Source organism: Macadamia integrifolia, chromosome 13 (assembly GCF_013358625.1).
Source record: "Macadamia integrifolia cultivar HAES 741 chromosome 13, SCU_Mint_v3, whole genome shotgun sequence".
Classification (NCBI taxonomy): Eukaryota; Viridiplantae; Streptophyta; class Magnoliopsida; order Proteales; family Proteaceae; genus Macadamia; species Macadamia integrifolia.
This window is the reverse complement of record NC_056569.1, coordinates 20,538,303-20,562,506: the sequence shown is the minus strand read 5'-3', so window position 1 is coordinate 20,562,506 and position 24,204 is coordinate 20,538,303. Positions and strand designations below refer to the sequence as shown.

Genomic DNA, 24,204 nt, shown 5'->3' with positions numbered 1-24,204 from the left:
AGAGAGAGAGAGAGAGATCAGGAGAGTGTTTATGGGTCTGATTTTGTTCCAGTTTTGTATAAAAGGGCGGCGGGGCATGAGGCATGCAACACCACGTGCTTCACAAATGCCCCACCCCCCCCCCTCTCTCTCTCTCTTCCTTCGTTTTCATTCCTGCTCCGAGTTCTCTCCTCGCCACTAGTGAACGCTGTTGATATTCATAATAAATTCATGGCACCAAATTCTAGAAACTTTTTTTTTTTCTTTTGGTAAAGAAATTCTAGAATCCATATTCAAGGAAAAACCTCACTCTCCCATACATATACATGTGTTGTCATTTCATATCAGTCATATGGGTTGATCTTACATCTATTAATTTCAAAAGGTATCTAAGATGGGTTAATATGATATTGAATTTTTTCATCTTGCAAGTTGATTTATAGGATTGAATTCTCCCATTATCCATGTCACTAGTATCACAGCAGCTAGTTAATCTTTGGCTCAAACCTTTGAGTGGAAAGAACTACCTGTTGGTGTATGATGTCTTGTATTCCGTCGTAGTTTGATCCAGGAAGTACTGGTGCAGTGCCTTGACAGGCAGGACGGCGGTCCTGCTAGCAGGTTAACAGGCCATGGGGGTTGCAAGGGGGCAGGAGGCCCCTCTGCATAGCAGGGGGTGTGGGGGGGGGGGTTGCAGCCCCCAGCTCAAATTTTTTATTTGAGGGCAATTGTGTACTTTCTGGATTAGGATTTTTTCGCTATATATTTGTAGCGAAGGTTTCTTTCTTTGTAATGCAAGCAATACTGAGAGGTGTGAGGACGAGCGCTGTAACCCTATTCTCCATTGATAGTGAAGCAGGATCTCATCTCACCGGGGACGTAAGCAACCTTGCCGAACCTCGTAAAATCCGTGTGCATTGTTTGTTAAATTTTTCCATTATCTTCTGTATCGTTTTAGGGTTGCGTTTCTACACTACCTACCTCTAGAGAGAGACCCTAGAGTAAAGTGGAGCCTATAATTACGTATCACATACTTATCCTACATTTGTCCTACCTCTTACCCCCAAGGATATAGGTATTGGTATTGGTATTGGTATCGATATCAAAATCTCTCGATATCGATCCAATACCGATCCAAATCATATCAATGCGGATCGATCATTTTTACCTTTTTTTTTTTTTTTTTTTACCAATGATGGGTATCCAAGCCTTTGCCCTAACTACTCCCGCAGGTCATTACTGAGTTTAAATGGGAACCATTCAACTAACTTCAACCAATACCAATACAATACAATCGATTCAATACCAATACTTAGAACCATGCTTGCACCTCCTTACCTCTCCCCACCATCCTAGTTCTCATAAATTTTTTTTTTCCAAAGATTCTTACTCTGCCTTGGGTTTGGCCATATAGTGGAGATTTTTATGGACATTTAGTGGAGATTGTGTGATATTTTTTTAGTCATTGTCCTCCCAAGAAAGGGAAAGATTGAAAATTGGTGTCTTGATACTCTTGGTCGTAGAGAGAATCCCATGGGCCCATGGCATATGCTTTGAAAAAAAAATTGTTAGTGGAGGGCACTAGGGGAGTACAATAGAAAACAACCTCACGTGCAATACTGCATTTAGGAACTTAAAATGGTTTGTCTCTCAAAAGGTTTTTATTATTTTTCTGTTTCATCAATAAATAATACAATGCTTTGTCACTTGTCAGGGGAATATCAGAATAACCTTGGATTCCATCCTTCTAATTATAATTTATCCCTTTAGGGTTACCATGGAAAATGTGCTTTACTGTGCTTGTTTGATGGAAGTAAAAGATACTTTTGGTTCATATCTGGTCATATTCGTATCAGTTTTAGTGGATATCAATATATATTGGTTCATATCAGCCTATATCACATAATTTTTTTGCATGACTTATTATATGTCAATTATATGATGACATGATAAGTCTTGAAGGTAAACATTCGGAGCATACTCAACGGGATGAAGCAGGCTTTAGACGAAGGATGAAGAATTGAAGAAATCTTGAATGACTCAAAGGAGATTGAAGAAGTAATTTTTGGGAGCACCAAATTGTGACATTAGAGCTCTTTACCTCTACTTTTGGATGTCTATATGTTTCATTACACATCACGGTTTCAAGTATCGGTATCGTATCAACTGTATTGGTATCGACTGAGACTAATACCGATACCTGACCGATCCAGATCTGTTATCCGTATTGTTTCAGGGATAAAATAGTAAGAAAAAAAATACTTTTAAAAAAAAAATTGTAAGAGTAAAAGTGATCAATACGCACTGATCCAATCCAATCCGGATCGATATCGACAGATATCGATACCAATACTAAATCCATTATATACACCGATTTTTTGTCTCATGGCTAACGACGACGTGGTCCTACTCATGCATAATATGGCAACAATGGCTATAAACAATTGACTCCACATTAACAGCTCTGACCCAGATATTAATATTCTGTCTAACATTTCTTAGATGAATCTCTTAAAAAAAAAATCATTTGAGCAGATTTATCTCTAATAAGAACTGTTCCATCTATTGAAGATCGGACAGGTATCGATAAGGCAAGGCTAATGCCGATATGAATCGTCCAATATGTTTGATCCGATACAGATATTTATGGCCATGCCCCCAATTTCTTCCAACTCCAATTAAAAATAAAAAAACAAACCTTAGAATTTCAGGTTTGCAAGTGGGCTTCTAATATAGTGTTATTGTTTGTCTTGTGGTTTGTGTTTGATTAGATTAATCCCTTTCATAATGATACTTCCACTTTTTATATTGATTAGTTTCACATGATATGTTGGGTTTAGCTTTGAAATAGGAGAAATGAATGTGAGACTACTTAATCATTTCTTTACTTTACATGGAAATGAGGCAGTGCATATTTAAATAAAACTCCACTGTTAGAATCTTGGAAATTTGGTCGAGAGCATTTAGGGTGACTAAGTTGGGCCTGAATGTTAACACCAAAGCCCATCCCAGCCCATCAATTTGATGTCTCATGCCCACTATGTTCAACCAGAACTTTCTTTCAGGGGGAAAAAAAATCCTTCAACCTTGGGTGTAAATGAAACACCAAACTCCAAGTGGTTACGGGTTCAAGTTAGGAAACAATCTCTCGGCAAAGTGGGGGTAAAATTACGTATACCTAACGCTAAAATTCCATTAAAAAGTGTTTCCACGGGGTAGAAAATCCAGCAACACAGGCACCAAGGTTCAGTCCAGATGGAAAAAGACGAAAAACAAAACAGTATGCACACACACTAATTGCTTAACTGAAGGAATAACTATACATAGTCCATTCCAAATAAGAGAGCCTTTCTTATTCATGACATTGATATCAATCAAGGAGACTTTTAAGAACTTTAGCTTACAGCTCATTAGAATTTGCAAACAATCTCCAAGCAAGCTTAATCAAGAGTGCCTTATTATGAATAGAGCAACTTCAAAAACTCGGGCCTCTCAAAGGTTTAGGAAGGCATTAGACCTCCCAAGAAAAAGGTACAAAAGATCTGATCTGTTTATACCTACTTTCTACACTACTATTAAATCAGAACAAGGGTTAGAAGCAATTATTCAAACATATTAACAACTAAAAATGATAGTTAAAAAGATTTATTAAACAAAAAAATGTTCCTGATACTATAGTAATATTGTCTAATATACGAGCAAAAAATAATCAACACTCGAAATAATTATTTATGGGAGCGGGTTCTCTGAGCCAACAGTATAAGAGAGGGGTGAAGAGGGTTTGATAAACAGGGGAGAGAGAGAGAGAGAGTGTGTACCCTCGGGTCGGCTCAGACAACCTTTTCCCTTTATCTATTTAACCAGGGCAGCTTCCCAATTATCTATTTAACCACACCTAAGAAGAAAATCTTCCCAAAACTACATATTCTTGAAAGACCACCCCCAACTACGAACACCGCAAAATGCCCTTTGTATTGAAGATCAGAACAGAGCAGAAGATAGTTTGTGAAAGAATCCACTGAATATCAGCAACATATATTAGACCTCTGATGAGACTGTCCTCCAGGAGCCATTGAGTCGAACTTTCATGGTCCGGTCTAGCTTGTCAGCAAATTAAATGTAATTCACAAGCAGTCCAAAAATGCATAGCTGCTCATGGGGGAAACTAGAAAAGGTTCACCGGATGTTGCTGCTGTATTCCACTTCTCATCATTGTACAGAACTCCTCATAGTTGATTTTTCCATCCTGTAGGTTCAATAGAATCAGTACCCATTAATGATTCAATAGTAGAACAGTAGAATTCCAAAAGAAAGAAAACTTACATTATCTGTGTCCACTTCCTGTATTATTTCCCTGATGCTGGCTTCGTCACCCATTCCATACTCCTTCATGGCTGTTTCCAATTCATCTCTCGTGATAAACCTTCAAGGACATCCAACAGAAGAAAAAAAGGGTCAAAAGCTGGAGTAGATTATAGTAATGCTACAATCTTCAAATTTTGGTTGCCTGGCATTTTCTACATATAGCAAAATCATTTGATGCCTTCAATTCAATAGATCCAGCGACAGACTTGGCATCTCCAAATTTCCACTAAATCATCAGAAAAACTGCAGCTGGAATCAATACCACAAAGGAATACTGAGTACTTAACCCACTTAATCAAGAGATAAAGGCCACACAGAACCCAAGTAAACCCGATGTGCATCACAACATAAGGTAACCAATATTAAGGCAATATCTAAGAAAGATCTTGTAAAGACTTGGCAAAGGACTAAAGAAGTAGATGATAAGAAGAGATTCTATGATGCCACTAATGAAGCTAGAAAAATTATGGGGAAAGCAAGGGCGAAGAAATATGATGACCTCTACAATATCCTAAACACTAAGGGATGGAGAAAAAGCTATTTACAAGATAGCTAAAATGAGGGATATGAAGGGCAGAGATCATGAGAATGTTAGGTGTATAAAAGATGACGATGGTAAAGTGCTAGTAAAGGACGAAGGCATTATGAATAGATGGGGCGATTATTTTTGCAAGCTATTAAATGGAGACATCTTGAGTGGATCTAAACCGGAAGAGTTGCATTCTTCACCAAGACACCACACTCCATAAATATATAAGAAGGTTTGGAGTGGCTGCTATTAAAGATTCATGATGAAAGATGAAATCAGGAAAGACTCCAGACCAGACAAAGTCCCAATAGAAATTTGGAAGAGCTTAGGCCTTTGTGGGATATCATGGTTAATTAACCTTTTTTAACAAGATTCTAAGTACAAGGAAGACAGCAGATGAGTGGAGGAGAAGCTTTACAGTCTTCTTCTACAAAAATAAAGGGGATATTCAAGATTGCAATAACTATAGAGGCATAAAACTTATGACTTTATGAGCCAAACTGTGAAGCTTTGGAAGAAATTTATTGAAACCCACTTGAGAAGAGAATCTGATGTCTCGGTTAACCAATTTGGTATTATGCTAAGGAGATTATCAACAGAAGCTATCTACCTGCTCAGGAGACTCATGGAAACCTATAGAGCTATAAAGAAGCACCTTTATATGGTCTTTATCAACCTAGAAAAGGCCTACAACAGAGTACCTAGAGAGTTAATATAGCATGTCAATATGCATGTTGACAAGGTGCATGCTTTTCGCAAATGATCTTGAATCAAGAGGCTTTAAGATAAGTAGAATAAAGACAGAAATCGGAATATGTGGTGTGTATCTTTAGGCACACTACAATGGATAACAATGTGGTGACTATTGAAGGAAGAGTGATACCGCAAAGTGACTATTTTAGATATTTTGGATCTATCATAAATAAAGAAGGTGATATATAGGATGATGTGTCATACAAAATTAAAGTGGGATGGGTGAAGTGGAGAGGTGCGTCAGGAGTTGTGTGACCGGTACGTCCCTATAAAACTTAAAGAAAAATTTTACAAGGTAGTCGTACACCCAACTATGATATACAGGGCAGAATGTTGGGCAGTTAAGAAGCGGCATATTGATAAGCTATGTGTAGGGGAGATCAGGATGTTAAGATGGATATGCAAGAAAACTATGAAGGATAGGATAAGAAATGAACGTTTAGAGAAGATTTGGGAGTTGTCCCAATCATGATAAGCTTCGGGAAAGTCGTTTGAGATGGTATGACCATGTTTAACTGAGGCCATCGGATGCAACAATAAGGAGGAGTGATTTAATCCAGATAAAAGGATTTAAAAGAGTTACAGGCAGGAAAAAATGACCATAGGAGAAGTAGTGAAGAATGATATGCACATATTAGGCTTTATCCCGAGTTTGACATTGAATAAAGCATATTGGAGGGCTAAAATCCAGGTAATGAACCCCATCTAGCTATGTACTACTTCGTTACTATTTTTTTATCATCTATTACATCTTTTTTTTTTTTATCCACGTAACGACCTCATTAAGTGGCGAAAAGGCTTTGTGTTGTTGCAATATCATGGTTCCAATTTTCAGAGCAGAATAGCCAAAATACTCCTAAATGGCACAAATAATAATGTCTAAAGCAGGGGTTATTCAAGATTCTGACTAATAAAATTATTTAGAAATGCCTGATGACTTCAACTAAAAATAATATGATTGCCGATCCTGAAGGTTGGCACTTCCCCTTAGGAGAGTGCTTCAGGGACTTGGTTAGTGGATCAAGTCCCTTTGATGGCATCTGAATCATAGAACTATTAGTATCATTCCTGCTTTCCAAGAAGGTGTGGCCCTCTTAGGCCCGCATTCTGGCCCCTCTATGGGTCCTTTCCTTGACTCCTAGTGGGCCTCTGGCACAAAAAAAAAAAAATGATTAGAGAATGATATTAAACAAAGTAATAGGGCACGGTGGATGAAGTGGAGATGTGTGTCTGAGCTGTGTAATCTAGGGGTGCCAACAGGTGGCCCGCATTGGTAGGCCCAACTGGAGCCAACTGTTAAAGCCTGAACAGGACTGAGGGTCTTCGTAGCTTATGCATTTGTCGGTCAATAAAGGGTCCCGACCATTAAACTACATATGCCCAATCGAGACCAACATGCCATTAAAAACCCTCATATAGAAGATGCAATTTATATAACATACCCTCTTGTATCCTCTCTTCTGTTGGACCTTGACCTAAGAAGGTATAGAGAAGTCATCGGCAAGCTGAAAAATGATTGAAAAGGGAAGATGTCCTCTCTTTTTTTGTCCACTCGATAGTCACCAGAAAAAGGGTTTGGGTTTCTGGTATATGCTTTTGCCCCCTCTCAGAATGGGTTTTGGGTGTGACAACCCATGGGCTTTGATTGAGTTGAACTTCCAAATTTGTGTCAAATCAGAGAGGGGATTGATTTCTTTTTCTTTCATTTGGGTTAGTAATTGTGTTGTGATTGTACGCGACTATTGCTAGTGTCCTGTCAAAAATTAGCATTTTAGTTATCAGAAGCTCTCCAAAACTCCAGCTGATATAGTTTCTTTTCAAAGTGGTAAGTCCCTCAGCTTTGGGGTTCAGGGGATCGATCAGCTTCAAAATGTATCCCATCCCTTGGGGGTTCAGGGGATCAATCGGCTTTGGAGTTCAGCTTTGGTGGTTCAAGGGATCGATCAGCTTTGAAGTTCAGGGTCCTGACTTGGAGATGGTGATGACCAACTGTGGCTAGCTCTCCCAGCTATGGCGAAGAACATCACGGGATCGATCAGCTTCAAAATACATCCCATCCCTTAAGGGTTCAGGGGATCAATCCGCTTTGGGGTTCAGCTTTGGTGGTTCATGGGATCGATCAGCTTTAAAGTTCAGGGTCCTGAAGAGTGCAGCCAGCTCTTCCATTGATGGCAAAGAACACCAACGGGGGAAAAACACTGGCCAGTGGCAAATGTGTAAAGGACTGGTTACCGACTAACTGTTTATCCGTTAGCCACAGTGCTGGGAATTGTTAACCGACAAGTTATTCAGTTAGTCATGGGCTTGGCAATCTTCTGCAAAGGGTCGATTAAAGCCCGACCGAAACCATCCGAGACCGACTAGTTGACACCCCTAGTGTAATCAATGTACTACTTTAAAACTCTTAAAGGAAAATTTTACAAGACAATTATACGACCAGCAATGATGTGTGGAATTGAATGATGGGCAATGAAGAAACAACATATAAACAAACTTCTTATATCCCTAGGCATTCCTTTATTGCTTGGAGGGTTGTAACCAAATCCCTCCCCACCCAGGAGTTTCCTATACAATGATGTAGCAATTCACCATATTTGGTGTGAAAGAAATAAAAGGAGATGGCCTTCTTACTCCCGTTCAATTGATAAAATATGGAACACCATCACCTTTGAGGTTAGGAATAAAATCCCTTATAGGTGTGTCAGGTGCTCAATTTTTTTTAGAAATAAGCACATTAACTTGGCTTGGGATCTTCAATTTGTCTCTCCCTCTCCCTAATTTTGATGTAGCTTCTTTTCTATTGTTCCCCCCCCCCCTTTTTTGTGTTCTCTTCTTTTTTTTGGCATGTAATTTGCCCCCTCCCTTAGTTTTCTTGTATCCTCCACGATGGTTGTTTTGTCCCCACCCCTTGGTTCTTCCTTTGTTTGGGCCTTGCCCTTTGGCTAACGTAGTGGCTTTGCTTTGTATTTTTCTCCTTTTCTTTAATATATTTTCATTCACAGAAAAAAACATATAAACAAACTTCACGTAAGCTAAAATGAGGATGTCGAGATGAATAGTTGTAAAACTAGAAAAGAAAACATAAAGAATGAACAAATTAGAGCTTATTTAAGAGTAGCTGAAATGAGGTGGGGTATGAACCTGCAAGGGGGACCTTTGAGTGCTCCAATAAGGAGTGATACGATTCAGATTAGAGGACTAAAAGAGCCAGGTCGGCCTAAAATGATTCTAGGAGAAGTGATGAGGAAAGACCATAGTCAGTAAACACGCTTATGGTGCGCATATAATATGCGTACCCTTTTGTATCATTTAAAAAAATAATTCTTTTCCATATCTTTCCAAAGATATGGAAAAATATGCGTATTTTGTATGAATACATATTACATGCGTATATTACACTTAATACCCATTCCTAGTTCCTACAGCATCTGCTGGACAATAGAAGATTTGACAACAATGCCTCTTCAACCAACAAGCCTAAATCTGAGCCAAACTCTTGCCAAATCTACTGCTGCTGCAGCTGCACCTGTGGCTGTCTTTGTTTGACAAAGAGAAGATACATTGGAGTCTCGTTGGATTCCTGTTGAGATCCATCTCCTCAGAGATCTTCATCGTCCAGGGATTCATCATTAATGTGTCAGAAACCCTCACATTGAGAGAGAGAGAGAGAGATGATGATGACGTTGAGCGCAAGGTTTAGGAGTTTAAAAAGATGAGGAAGGGTACGAGGACAGATATGGCATAAGGAGAATGGGAGTGAGATGAAAAGGACAGTGAAGTACACAAAATGGAAGGGGAGGGGGACGTGTGAGGAGATATCTTGGAGTGGATGACGTGCATCCCTACTGCAAATCGGAGAAACTCTACTCCTTTTTGAATACTGCATTGGTGTTGAAGATGTTACAACAGCTAATCTAAAAAGCTCGAGCTGTTAAGTAAGGGCTACAACAATGTATATCAACACACACACCCCAATGTGCAGGTCCACACACGTGGCTCTGCACGTGACACCATGTGGAACCAAGGGGCATAAAGCATAGGGGAACAAGAAGTCAACAACACATAACACAAACACCTCACACATATCAGGGATCGAACACCCGATCTCCTGTCTTGATACCATATTACAACTACTTATCCCAAAACCTCAAGCTCGAGTTGTTAAGGGCATGACAACAATGCACATCAACACACAACAACAGAGGGCCCACCTTTTAATCTGACGGACAAAAGTACAGGACCACTGTCAACCTATACACCCATCACCCAGACTCGTTCATCATTGTAGTCATTTCTCTTTCCTAGCCTGTCGAGTGCCAAATGTTCTTCCCCTAACTATTATCTTGTTTTCATTTCAGTTGAGAGGTTTGATTTTGATAAATGCACGTTCTACATCCTATTATTCTGTTAGTTGATTGACGTACATGTCCGTTACATAGTGAATATATGCATATATTTTTGTTCCCAAAATTTTAAGCAGAACTGTATTAAACACACTGTATTATTTCTATGCCTTTATTTACTCCAGATTTTAAAAGTATTATTGAAATCTATGTCTGTCTAAACACGTACGTATCCGTACTCCTTTTTCTGTAGCTGGACTTATAATGGAAATACATCCATCCCTTAAGACTGGTAACACACATGGTTAGCAAATTCACATACTACATTCACATTATATGCGTACTGTACTGAATGATTAAAAAAACATATTTTCCAATCAAGATACGGATAAAATGTGTATTCTATTATATCACGTATTGAATGTATATTATACGTGTAATATGTATTAAAAAATGTTGATTTAAGTTGATCAGACCATCCATCGACAATGGCATCCCCAACCTCTATTAGGGTTCGTGCTATCCTCTATGATAAAGCCATCGTCTTACTCTTCATCCCCGTCCCTCTTCTTCGTTTTCTTCTCCTTCACTGTCATCTTAGTTGTCATCATCTGCTCTATCTTTCTCTTTCTTTGTCTTCTTCTACTGCTTTGTGAGGGAGAAGTTGGTGATGTCACTGATGTGGGTCTGATGGTAAAGGTTTTAATGGCTTAGCATTATAGAAAATCAAGGTCATCCTTTTTGATTAATTTTAAAATTTGTTTAATGGTCTGTAACGGAGTTGGATCTTAGGGATTCTTTTCTTGTCTGGTCGTGTAAAAATTCTCTATACGAGCACTGTTCTACCTTGTTTCAACCATCATTAAGAGGTTCTTTAAGTCCTCATTGGCTTGAAATCCCTCCTGAATTTTCAAATAAAAATGAATTAAAAAGGTACTATATTTTTACTCCAAATTTGTTTGAAGTATTATTGAACTCCAGACCCATTTAATACTTATACATATCCATATCCCTTTTTATGCCATCCCCTTACTAATTATGGTAGCAAGTATGACTGAATAAAAATTAATTGGCAAAAGATGATACACCATTTAGTTGGGATAAGCCTAAGAGAGAGAGAGAGAGAGAGAGAGAGAGAGAGAGAGAGAGAGAGAGAGAGAGAAGAAAACTCTGAAAGAAAAGAAAATGAACAAAATGGAGTAGAACATTCTTATTTTGGGAGGTTGGGGGAGAGAGTACTGACCCACTACTATCTGTATCAAAATACTGAAACGCTTTGTATAGATGCTCATCCCGTTCTAGCCTGTGTCTATGCATAGTAGCAGTGATGAATTCAAGGTAGTCAATTGTACCATTTCCGTCCACATCAGCCTGAAATGCAGAGAACATTCGTCAAGGAATGATGGCTGAGATAAAGAAAACCAGAGCGACGGGAGCTGCAATTAATTTTATCTTACAGCATCCATTAGTTGCCGAACTTCAGCCTCCGAGAGCTTTGATCCAAGTCGAGCCAACCCCGACTTCAATTCTTCATAAGTGATTGTACCACTCTTGTCCGTGTCCATGTTCGCAAACATTGCCTTCAGCCCTTTAATTTCTTCTTCATTAAGATTTTCCGCAATCACCTAGAGAAGGTTCCAAGCCATCAAGATTACTGTAATCATTTTGTTAATGGGTGACACATATTTATACCATTCATAAATGAAACTATTCTGGAACATCTGTCTCTTTGACAACTTGGTAGCTCAGAAAAACCTGGAAGTATGATAATCCAAATATCTAGTAGTGCAGAAGGATAACGTTTTATGTACAAATCAGTTTATGGTACTAGAACAAACGGACGGGAGAATGCAACAAAGCATCCTCCTTCACTGTGCCATACATTTGGAGTTTATGCACAGCAGTGGTTTTATAAGATTCAAGAGAAAATAATAGATTTAAAATATAATCATGCAATCATATTAATTTCCACCCAAGAGATCTCATTCACATGATCATCAGAGGTGCAAGCTACATGTTTGGCAGAGCAAAAAGGATGTCTGCTATTAAAATCCTTTTGAACCAGGATAGAAAAAAATGCTCCTAATGCCCATGCAACCAAGTGTCACAAGAAGTTAGTCTTGCCTCTTCCCCTTCCTTTATTGTTTCTGTGGAAATGAAAATTCCCTGAACATGGATTAATAACTAACCTTCAGTGCAAGCTTCTTGAGCTTATTCATTGCCCTGAATTGCTTCATCCTAGAGAGAACTGCACTGTCTATTGGTTTGTCTGATGCTTCACCATCTTCTCTCAGCCATGAGTGCTCTGCATCATTATATTATTGAAATGGATAATTCACAAGTGTCATAGTTCTATGTAAAATAACAAAAATGTTATCCATATAATGTGAATGTATCATGCCAAACTGACTTGTGAATCTAAGGATTTGATGACAAAAACAGGTGGGCTTTTTCCTCGTATAATTTTTTTGCTTACAGTCATGTTTTTGTAGCATATAAGATATGAGGTTTTCGGGAAGCAATATAAACCTCGCAGACTTTAACTTACAAAAAGTAATGCCACTAAAAATATGATACCTGTACTTCAATGACAAATAACTTTGGTAAAGTAGATTTTATAGTCTACTTAATGTAGACTAGGATAGGGGTCTAACCAAGTCTCAGCTTCAGGATCTTTTAATCTAAGAACAACCATAACCAACCCAACAATATAACAGAAAATCAAAATAATATAAGATAGTCTAGCAGGCTATCGACTTCAATATGGCAGTACTAATGAGGTCAAACCAGCAGCAACCTTTTAGAACTAAACCAGGGACTGAAAGTAGTTCAATTGGATTCACAAACAACTGTAATCCATGAACCAAAGTCTAACACAACAGCAAGAGTCAAACCAGTCCAATCGATCTCAGTTTCAGAAATTCTGTAACTGAATAAACAGCAAGGAATATAGGACTGAAATCATCAACTAATGAAGTCAAATCAGTGAGGAATAGTATCAGCAACCAATTAGCAACACCCAACAGAAATCGATTAGCAAATCTGGGTAGAAATTAGGATCGGCCAGAATAGGGAGAAATCACATAACTACAGATTCCTTGGTCTGATGAGCCTCGAATTAAGGTTGAGTTCCCCTCTATATGATCTTAACACTCGATAAAAAACAGAGAGCCATCAGATGGTTGGATCTTCAAAACAGTACAGGGGCAGCAGGAGAGAAACTTAAGATTTCCAGAACCAGAAATCAAAAGCAGTTCAGATCCCTTACTTGGTTTGAAGAACCTTGCAATTAACTTTCAAAAGAAAGAAATAATAGTTGAAGAGACCTCTTGGACTTCACGCCGCAAAGAGTCAATTGGATCAAACACCAATTCCTTCAGCCTTGATCAAACACAAGACAACTCTTCATGAAGAAGACAATAACAACTGCCATTATTTTTTTATCAAAATCATTCTAGGCCTTTAGGAGCCTCCTCTTCTTTATTTATAATATTAATGGGTGAGGGAATTACAAAATAGAAGGTTCCTCAAAAAGGAAACCAAATATTCTCCTAATACAATAGTTACTAAAAACTAAAATTAGAAACTAATTGAAAAAGGAAGCTAACTACTAATGACTTGACTCAATTAATAACTTGACTCTTAAGGAAAAAAATATAACTCAAATCAAGCCCAACTAAAAAGGAAACTAACTAGTAATCCCGTACTCAATCTTAGAGCCTCCCTTTTAGACCCATAAAAGTGGTCTATTACACTCAAAATACATGGGATCAAAGGCCCAACATGTATGGAACCCAACCCTAGGCTTATTCCTAATAAAACAAGCCTATTTTGGTAATTCATCTGCATCAACTCTCCCCATCTTGAAAAAATTCGTCCTCGAATTTTGCAGTGATGAGGGAGAAACAACATGTCAGTAGTAGCTTTGACCATTCCCAAACAAAACTCTGGTTGCTTGTAAACTTGTGGAATGTAGTCTTCAAGGTGTGGAGCTTTCTCTTCAACGAACCATGATGGCATAACAAACTCTATATGCTCAACCTCTAAATCAATACCAACTGTGAATTTTGTGTGCAAAGAGTCGTCAATGTTGGTAACCTTCTTATTAAGGATTGGAACAAACTCTTCCTTTTCATCATGAATCTCAAAGACTTGTTGTGGAGTGCTTTCAACCACTACATCATTGTCCACGACTTCAGTCTTGTCTACTATGCTCTCTTCAATGCAGAACTCTTCTATGGAATCTTTTGTTTCTTGACCTTCTGTTTTTGAAGCTTCAAGAACCATCTCTTCAATGTGAACCTTGACTTCAAGTTCTTTTAGTTTGTATAAAGGTATCTTCACTTCACATAAAGGAGTTGTGGCTCTTGGGGGTGTTGAACTGTTAGGTTTAGTGGCTGGAAAATTCTTCTTAATCTCCCTAGCTTGGTAACCAAACCTTCTACCTGGCTGTGTTAAAAGTTCCTCTGCTCGAAGAGCCTTATCAAAACAATCTCTCACTGTATACACATCAGCAACACCAATTCTTCTATTAATTTCAGCTCGTAATCACAGTTGAAACTGAGAAAGTAATTGCCTCTCATTCTTCCTAATGCCTGTGCAAGAATAAAGTGCATCAAACTCTTTCATATACTCCACCACAGTCATATTTCCCTGACGAAGAGAGTTCAGCTGGTCTTGTATACGAGCTCTGAAATTACGTGGCAAGTACTTATCAGATAGGTCTTGCTTCATCTCTTCCCATGCAGTAGGTTCTCTACCACAGTCCTCCAGTTCGTACTCATAGGTTCTCCACCAATCACGGGTAGCCTCAACTAGCTTGGCACGAGCTAGTTTCATCTTCCGTTCCTCAGGCAAGTCATAATAATCAATATAATCATCCAGAACAGCTACCCAATCATAAAACAATTGGGGGTCATGTCTACCATCAAACTCCTTCAGATCAAGCTTGACCTTCTGTGAATCTCCAGAGTACCTCTGATATGTGGGATGTTCAATCTTAAAGTAACCCTTTACATATTCTTCAAAAGTAGATTGTGCTACCGGAACCCTCTTTGGTGCTCTCACATTAGGGTTTGCTCTCCTGTTAGTCAACTGAGCAACTACATTCAATGGGGTTTCTACTTAGGGTGTTGTATGTGAATCGCCAGTAGGCTGTTGTGGTGGGGTCTCTTCATTCAACAATCTGGCATCCAATTCAGCCTTCAATTTAGCCTTCAATTCAGTCCGTAAGGCTTGCTGTTCAGCCTTCATCTCAGTCCTCATAGTCTGTAGCATCTCCATAAGAGAAACTAGGGTGGGGGTGTTGTTCTCAGCTATGCTCTGATACTACTTAATGTAGACTACGATAGGGGTCTAACCAAGTCTCAGCTTTAGGATCTTTTAATCTAAGAACAACCATAACCAACCCAACAATATAACAAAAAATCAAAATAATATAAGACAGTCTAGCAGGCTATCAACTTCAATATGGCAACACTAATGAGGTCAAACCAACAGCAACCTTTTAGAACTAAACCAGGGACTGAAAGTAGTTCAATTGGATTCACAAACAACTGTAATCCATGAACCAAAGTCTAACACAACAGCAAGAGTCAACCAGTCCAATCAATCTCAGTTTCAGAAATTCTGTAACTGAATAAACAGCAAGGAATATAAGACTGAAATCATCAACTAATGAAGTCAAATCAGTAAGGAATAGTATCAGCAACCAATTAGCAACACCCAACAGAAATCGATTAGCAAATCTGGGTAGAAATTAAGTTCGGCCAGAATAGGGAGAAATCCCATAACTGCAGATTCCTTGGTCTGATGAGCCTCGAATTAAGGTTGAGTTCCCCTCTATATGATCTTAACACTCGATCAAAAACAGAGAGCCATCAGATGGTTGGATCTTCAAAACAGTACAGGGGCAGCAGGAGAGAAACTTGAGATTTCCAGAACCAGAAATCAAAAGCAGTTCAGATCCCTTACTTGGTTTGAAGAACCTTGCAATTAACTTTCAAAAGAAAGAAATAATAGTTGAAGAGACCTCTTGGACTTCACGCCGCAAAGAGTCAATTGGATCAAACACCAATTCCTTCAGCCTTGATCAAACACAAGACAACTCTTCATGAAGAAGACAATAGCAACTGCCATTATTTTTTTATCAAAATCATTCTAGGCCTTTAGGAGCCTCCTCTTCTTTATTTATAATNGTTGGGATAAGCCTAAGAGAGAGAGAGAGAGAGAGAGAGAGAGAGAGAGTGAGAAGAAAACTCTGAAAGAAAAGAAAATGAACAAAATGGAGTAGAACATTCTTATTTTGGGAGGTTGAGGGAGAGAGTACTGACCCACTACTATCTGTATCAAAATACTGAAACGCTTTGTATAGATGCTCATCCCGTTCTAGCCTGTGTCTATGCATAGTAGCAGTGATGAATTCAAGGTAGTCAATTGTACCATTTCCGTCCACATCAGCCTGAAATGCAGAGAACATTCGTCAAGGAATGATGGCTGAGATAAAGAAAACCAGAGCGACGGGAGCTGCAATTAATTTTATCTTACAGCATCCATTAGTTGCCGAACTTCAGCCTCCGAGAGCTTTGATCCAAGTCGAGCCAACCCCGACTTCAATTCTTCATAAGTGATTGTACCACTCTTGTCCGTGTCCATGTTCGCAAACATTGCCTTCAGCCCTTTAATTTCTTCTTCATTAAGATTTTCCGCAATCACCTAGAGAAGGTTCCAAGCCATCAAGAATACTGTAATCATTTTGTTAATGGGTGACACATATTTATACCATTCATAAATGAAACTATTCTGGAACATCTGTCTCTTTGACAACTTGGTAGCTCAGAAAAACCTGGAAGTATGATAATCCAAATATCTAGTAGTGCAGAAGGATAACGTTTTATGTACAAATCAGTTTATGGTACTAGAACAAACGGACGGGAGAATGCAACAAAGCATCCTCCTTCACTGTGCCATACATTTGGAGTTTATGCACAGCAGTGGTTTTATAAGATTCAAGAGAAAATAATAGATTTAAAATATAATCATGCAATCATATTAATTTCCACCCAAGAGATCTCATTCACATGATCATCAGAGGTGCAAGCTACATGTTTGGCAGAGCAAAAAGGATGTCTGCTATTAAAATCCTTTTGAACCAGGATAGAAAAAAATGCTCCTAATGCCCATGCAACCAAGTGTCACAAGAAGTTAGTCTTGCCTCTTCCCCTTCCTTTATTGTTTCTGTGGAAATGAAAATTCCCTGAACATGGATTAATAACTAACCTTCAGTGCAAGCTTCTTGAGCTTATTCATTGCCCTGAATTGCTTCATCCTAGAGAGAACTGCACTGTCTATTGGTTTGTCTGATGCTTCACCATCTTCTCTCAGCCATGAGTGCTCTGCATCATTATATTATTGAAATGGATAATTCACAAGTGTCATAGTTCTATGTAAAATAACAAAAATGTTATCCATATAATGTGAATGTATCATGCCAAACTGACTTGTGAATCTAAGGATTTGATGACAAAAACAGGTGGGCTTTTTCCTCGTATAATTTTTTTGCGTACAGTCATGTTTTTGTAGCATATAAGATATGAGGTTTTCGGGAAGCAATATAAACCTCGCAGACTTTAACTTACAAAAAGTAATGCTACTAAAAATATGATACCTGTACTTTAATGACAAATAACTTTGGTAAAGTAGATTTTATAATCTACTTAATGTAGACTAGGATAGGGGTCTAACCAAGTCTCAGCTTCAGGATCTTTTAATCTAAGAACAACCATAACCAACCCAACAATATAACAGAAAATCAAAATAATATAAGATAGTCTAGCAGGCTATCGACTTCAATATGGCAGTACTAATGAGGTCAAACCAGCAGCAACCTTTTAGAACTAAACCAGGGACTGAAAGTAGTTCAATTGGATTCACAAACAACTGTAATCCATGAACCAAAGTCTAACACAACAGCAAGAGTCAAACCAGTCCAATCGATCTCAGTTTCAGAAATTCTGTAACTGAATAAACAGCAAGGAATATAGGACTGAAATCATCAACTAATGAAGTCAAATCAGTGAGGAATAGTATCAGCAACCAATTAGCAACACCCAACAGAAATCGATTAGCAAATCTGGGTAGAAATTAGGATCGGCCAGAATAGGGAGAAATCCCATAACTGCAGATTCCTTGGTCTGATGAGCCTCGAATTAGGTTGAGTTCCCCTCTATATGATCTTAACACTCGATCAAAAACAGAGAGCCATCAGATGGTTGGATCTTCAAAACAGTACAGAGGCAGCAGGAGAGAAACTTGAGATTTCCAGAACCAGAAATCAAAAGCAGTTCAGATCCCTTACCTGGTTTGAAGAACCTTGCAATTAACTTTGAAAAGAAAGAAATAATAGTTGAAGAGACCTCTTAGACTTCACGCCGCAAAGAGTCAATTGGATCAAACACCAATTCCTTCAGCCTTGATCAAACACAAGACAACTCTTCATGAAGAAGACAATAGCAACTGCCATTATTTTTTTATCAAAATCATTCTAGGCCTTTAGGAGCCTCCTCTTCTTTATTTATAATATTAATGGGGGAGGGAATTACAAAATAGAAGGTTCCTCAAAAAGGAAACCAAATATTCTCCTAATACAATAGTTACTAAAAACTGAAATTAGAAACTAGTTGAAAAAGGAAGCTAACTACTAATGACTTGACTCAATTAATAACTTGACTCTTAAGGAAAAAAATATAACTCAAATCAAGCCCAACTAAAAAGGAAACTAACTAGTAATCCCGTACTCAATCTTAGAGTCCCCCTTTTAGACCCATAAAAGTGGTCTATTACACTCAAAATACATGGGATCAAAGGCCCAACATGTATGGAACCCAACCCTAGGCTTATTCCTAATAAAACAAGCCTATGTTGGTAATTAATCTGCATCACTACTTTAGCAGTTGACAAATCAGAATGACTTTAAGGTGTGCTTATATAACAAATGCTAAGATGTATAATTCCTGATAAAACCTAATTAACATGTTGACAAAAATCCATTCATAGTCCCCATAATAAGATAAAACAATGAAATTAATCAAATAGAGGAAAATACCAAGAATTTGTGCTGAAGTAATCCGCTTTTTTGGATCTTGTGTTAGCATCTTTCTAACCAGATCTTTGGCACTGCCTGATATTGATGGCCAAGGGGGACTTTCAAAGTCTATATCTCCTTTTAATATCGCATCAAATATTCCCTTCTCCGTTTCTACAATATTCAATCGTTAAAGATAAATAAATCCAACACGTTCTAATTTCCAGCTGAATATAAATGATAAGGATCCTCTACAGTCTACACAACAAGAGCGGATCCTAATGTTTTAGCATGAAGAAGAGATAGCTTTATTACTTTACCAGCCCAGAAAGGAGGAACACCACTGAGTAGAATATATAAGATAACTCCTGCACTCCAAATATCGATTTCCTTCCCATAGTTACGCCGCAGAACTTCAGGAGCAACATAGTAAGCACTCCCTACCATGTCTCGGTACACCCTACCTGCCACATCCATAGTAGTTTGGTCAACGTCAAACTTATGCAATTGGAGAGCAATAGCTATCGCATTAAAGAAAAAATAGGGAAACCACACAAATCCATAAGATAGAGCAGAAGCAAACGAAAACAAAGATTAGTGGGAGATCAATATGCCAAAAAACTTTTTCTAAAGGACACTACCTTAAAATGGATGGAAAACACAAGCACACTTTATCATTGGCAAAAGATGGGGAAAAGGTTGAACAATTAACTCCATTAGTAAATTGAAAACAAATTATCATGCAGAGGAACATTGGTCAACATAACTAAAGTTCAAAAATAGCTCTTTTTTGTGGTGAACAATAGACCTTCAAATTAGAAATTCTTTGGCTTTGTCCCTGGGGAGACCTGGGGATTAGGGAATGCCATCTAAGGGTTTAGCATTCTTCCAGAAAACTGTTATGACTGACTCAGCAGAATGTAGACAAGCATTGGTTAGCAAAGGATGCAGTCCAAATATAACATACAATGTAGAGACAAGTATTCATAGACTTGTAATATTTCTACCTTTTCTTCAGCAGTTACTCTGTTGTTTTGGAGATGCTCATGGGTCTAGAACAAGGGGGACTTCCTCCCTTTGCGAAAAGAAAAAAAAAACTACAAAAGAATTCGGAGAGGAATTTATAGTTACTGTCCCTGTCTTTCTTCTCAGATCATTCCCTAGTCATTATACTTCTTCTCTGATGGTGAGAACTCAGTTAAGCTCAATCCTGCCTACAATTTGAGTACCAGAAACTTGAGCAATTGGAGTAGATGCCAACAAAGATCTGTGGGAAATGAATGGTTACAAACTTCTGCAGGCTGTAATATATTTTAAAGATAGTATTTTCCCCCACACCTTCTTCCAGCTGATTAAGATCAGCGAGCTTCAGAAAAATTTCACTCTATAAGTGCATTAAATTTTTCTATGCTTCATTAATTTCGGTTAGACTTTAGTAGAAAAATAGGATACTTTATTTAACTTCCTCGGAATCCAATTAGCTTGATTCGGTGATATATGTGGAATTTGTTTTTTCGATTATGATACTTCCAGACCCAACCTCTGGCTTTAATCGAGAGTATACAGCAATGTTACATCAAACTGATTCCTTACATCAATCAATACCACAAAACAGACAAGAAAAAAGATGGCACCAGCAAATGGATTCTATATAGAATCATTGCTGGTAATAACAAGGAGATTTAAAAACAAAAAATAAATCAAATAAATATAATTCATAAGAGTGCTGCACCTTATCCTTCACAATTACATGGAATACAGAGAGGATAATCAAGCTTTAAAGACAAGATTAATTCTGTAAATCATTTCTACTTTCCAGATTTATTATGGATTAATGAAGGGGAGTTCTCCTCAGCCTTTTTTATTTTATTTTATTATTAAATTTTTTTTTTTTTTGGAAAGGGTGGGGGGGGGGGACGGGGGAAGAACTCCTCAGTCTGTTAAGTTTTATTCAAAGTGCTTTACTAAACTTCTTAGAAGAATCTTAATAAGAAGTGTTTAGTTAAATCAGCTTCACCCAGTCCTTGAGGAATTAATTTATGCGTTCGTATACAGTGCAGACCCAGAGTATTTCAAAAACACCAGTGCTGGTAGGTTATTATAAAATTGAGTTATAGTAATTCTGAAGTCAGCGCAATCTAGCAGATGCCAAATTCTTCCAAGATGTTGACCTTTTCAACTCAAGTTAAAACATCTGCGGTTACCTCTAGTCACCCTCATGATGAACTTGAAGAAGCACTGAGACCTCAAAAAAGGGTAAGTACACCCAATATTTTATATTTTCAGTTCTATTCCATGTATATCAACAGTGACCCTTCATCTTTCACTGAAACTATGCTTCCTTGCATGTGCATTTACAAAAATTAATCGTAGACAGTCAAATAGGTTCCATTATATCAGATAACATCTAGAAATCAGTAGATAACTCCTGGTAGTGATTGTAGGCTGTAACTGAATTTCTAGATGAAAAATTAAGGAGTAACATAACTTTCATTCATATGCTTATTAAAACACCTTTAACCTATACTATGAAGGTTCATTAACTCAAATGAATTCAATTTAACCTTTCTCCGAATTATGGGGTTGGCCACACAATTCCTGCTCCTCCAATCAACTCCATTCAAGGGCATAGATATTTCACTATATGACTATAAAGTGAGCACCCCTAACTTGCATCCATTATTCTTGCTCCACCTTGTCCTTTTAGCATCTTCAACTTGCTAAATATCACACCTCAGCCAAGAAGTCATTGCTCTCGGCTAAACATTACTGAACCATCTGTCAACTGATCCTCATCTATGGCCTATATGCAATATGTGATTCAATCATTGTGCCGCTCATTCATCAGCTTGTTCTTTGTCAAATACTTTGGACAATCCTATTAAAATTTTAGCAAAGTAGGTTCTTGGATTATTTGATGGAAAAACAATCCCCATACCATAAAAAGGACCTAATAATGTATAGAGTTGCAAAAAAGGATCTAAAAAGGAATAATTTAGGCGTGTAAGTTGTGGTACATCACCATAAGTTAGAGAAAATTAGGGCATATGTAGCTCCCTAAACAGAAGGAAAATCAGAAAAAGAAGAAGACGAGGGAACTCACCTTCCTCAATGAAGACAGATAACCCAAAGTCGGTGGCCTTCAGCATGGCTCCTTCATCCTTGCTGGAAAGCAAGAAATTCTCGGGCTTGAGATCTCGATGCATCACACCCATGAAATGGCAGATGTGAACAACGTTGACAATGGACCTGAATATGGAGGCAGCTGCCCTCTCAGAGTAATGCCCTTTCGCAATTATCCGATCAAAGAGCTCTCCACCGGCACAGAGCTCCATGACGAGATGAACTGATTGCAAATCCTCAAAAGCACCTTTAAATTCCACAATGTTAGGTTGCCCAGTTAAATGTTGCAAGATCTGAATCTCCCTTCTCATGTCTTCCTTGTCATTCTTAGTGACAAGTTTCCTCTTTAATATGGACTTGCAGGCATAAGTGTCGCCAGTCGAGTTCTCTGTGCAGAGGTAAGTCACCCCAAATTGACCCCTACCCAGTTCCTTCCCAAGAGTGTAGCACGACTTCACATCGTTCAATGGCTTTCCTAGGATGGTATCTGGCTTATGAACAGCGGCACAAGGAGACTGTTGCTTAAACGAGGAAGGGGCAGGCGGCTGTGCCTGTGCCTGTGCAGGCGCCGGCCGCTTTACAGGTACCGGGTGGGTTTGCTGGGCAGAAGCTTTGGATTGCTGAACCAAATGTTGCTGAGTTCTCTGTTGATGCCTTGCCACAACTCCACCACCACCACCGACGTCGTCGTTTCCTATTGTTCTGTACCCATAAGCATTTGGTTTAGTTGCTTCCTGGCCCTTACTGAAACAGAGACCCATGGCTAAGTACGCCCCCAATCTACGATTTCAAGAGAACCCAGATCAGATTTCAGAGTTGAAATTGATATTGTAGGTGAAAAAGAGAACAGGTTGGCGGCCGTCTGAGAGATATGACAATGATTATTTAAAGAAGAAGACGAAGAATATATAGAAAGTACCCAATTGGGATTCTGATATAGGGATCAGATCTCAGACCCTGAAGTTGATTTGAAAGGAGAGATGAAGAACTGGATTGCTAATTCCATATATTGCACTTCCACAAGAACACATCCGAGAATTAGAACAGAAATAAGAAACCAAAAAAAGGGGGAAAAAAAATTAATGGAAAAAGTAGTTGAAAGTTGAAACCGAGTGGGTGGGTTTAAATTTAGAACAGATAGGAAGAAAGAACTAGGAGGAGAGAATGAGAAAGAGGTAGAGAAAGATCTTTCCCTTCCTTGCTGCGGCTTTACTTGGCCAACTGCGATGGCACATCTAGTCGGAAAAAAATGGTCTCCAATTCCGATATTGTATAATTGCATGAAATAACATTTTCAATGGTGATACGTGTATTAATACCAATGTAATGGTTCAGATCCGATTTAAATGACTCTTCATTGATTTAAGGTTTTATTAGTTGTACCAAATTTGGACCATTATATTAGTATCAATACATGTATCACCCTCTAAAGGTGATATTTCACGAAATTGTATAAGATCAAAATTACAGACGATTTCAACGCTGCTTCCTTCCTTGGCAATACACTGCATCAGACAAAACCCGTCAAAACTCGAACGAGCCGCCTTAAGTCTAAATTAACGGAACGGAACAAAAATTTTGTTCACTTGCGACAACTTTAAAACCGTTCCAAATTTCAACGATACGGTAAATATATGTCAAATTGTCAAGTATATCTTTCTGTTTTTGGTGAGAAGTTGTAATAAAGATTTTTTTTGTTTTGGTATAAAATAATTATTTCAATAACAAAACAAAAAAAAAATTAGGATAAATTTTCCTTCGCCACGTGGTGGAATAAGGCCTTACTCCTCCCATCGGTGAGATCTTGAACGGTTAGTGTTGGATTCAGACTTCAATTGCCATCTTAGTGTTCTAAAATATTTTCTATTAAGAAATAGTACTTTGTAGATGGTTGAACATATCTCCACGATTGCATAATACCCTCTCTAGCCTATTCGAAAACCATGGTCAAGGGGTTCTTTTGCATTAAAAAAAAAAAAAAAAAGGATTAAGGGATTTCTATTCACCATCTAGTCCTAGAAAAATATTAG

General features: G+C 38.2%; 1 protein-coding gene across 1 annotated transcript; it reads right to left on the bottom strand.

Moving 5' to 3' along the window:
* Nucleotides 1-3,608: 3,608 nt before the first annotated feature.
* LOC122059654 (calcium-dependent protein kinase 2-like) lies at nt 3,609-23,428 on the bottom strand. The gene is made up of 8 exons (XM_042622588.1): nt 22,155-23,428; nt 19,372-19,515; nt 19,073-19,225; nt 17,248-17,363; nt 16,516-16,683; nt 16,302-16,429; nt 4,303-4,402; nt 3,609-4,225 (listed from the first exon to the last, which is right to left on the bottom strand). Exons 1-8 carry the CDS (start codon nt 22,933-22,935, stop codon nt 4,145-4,147), a joined length of 1,671 nt encoding a protein of 556 aa, XP_042478522.1. The 5' UTR covers nt 22,936-23,428; the 3' UTR covers nt 3,609-4,144.
* Nucleotides 23,429-24,204: the final 776 nt, after the last annotated feature.

Bases quoted from the DNA above. Each gene is read 5' to 3' on its own strand.
- LOC122059654 (XM_042622588.1), bottom strand. From the start codon at position 22,935: ATGGGTCTCTGTTTCAGTAAGGGCCAGGAAGCAACTAAACCAAATGCT. The intron at 16,684-17,247 runs GTTAGTTATTAA...AACCTTCTCTAG, and splicing joins TCAAGAAGCTTGCACTGAAG to GTGATTGCGGAAAATCTTAA. The intron at 4,403-16,301 runs GTCAGTACTCTC...ATGTCCTTGAAG, and splicing joins TTTGATACAGATAGTAGTGG to GTTTATCACGAGAGATGAAT.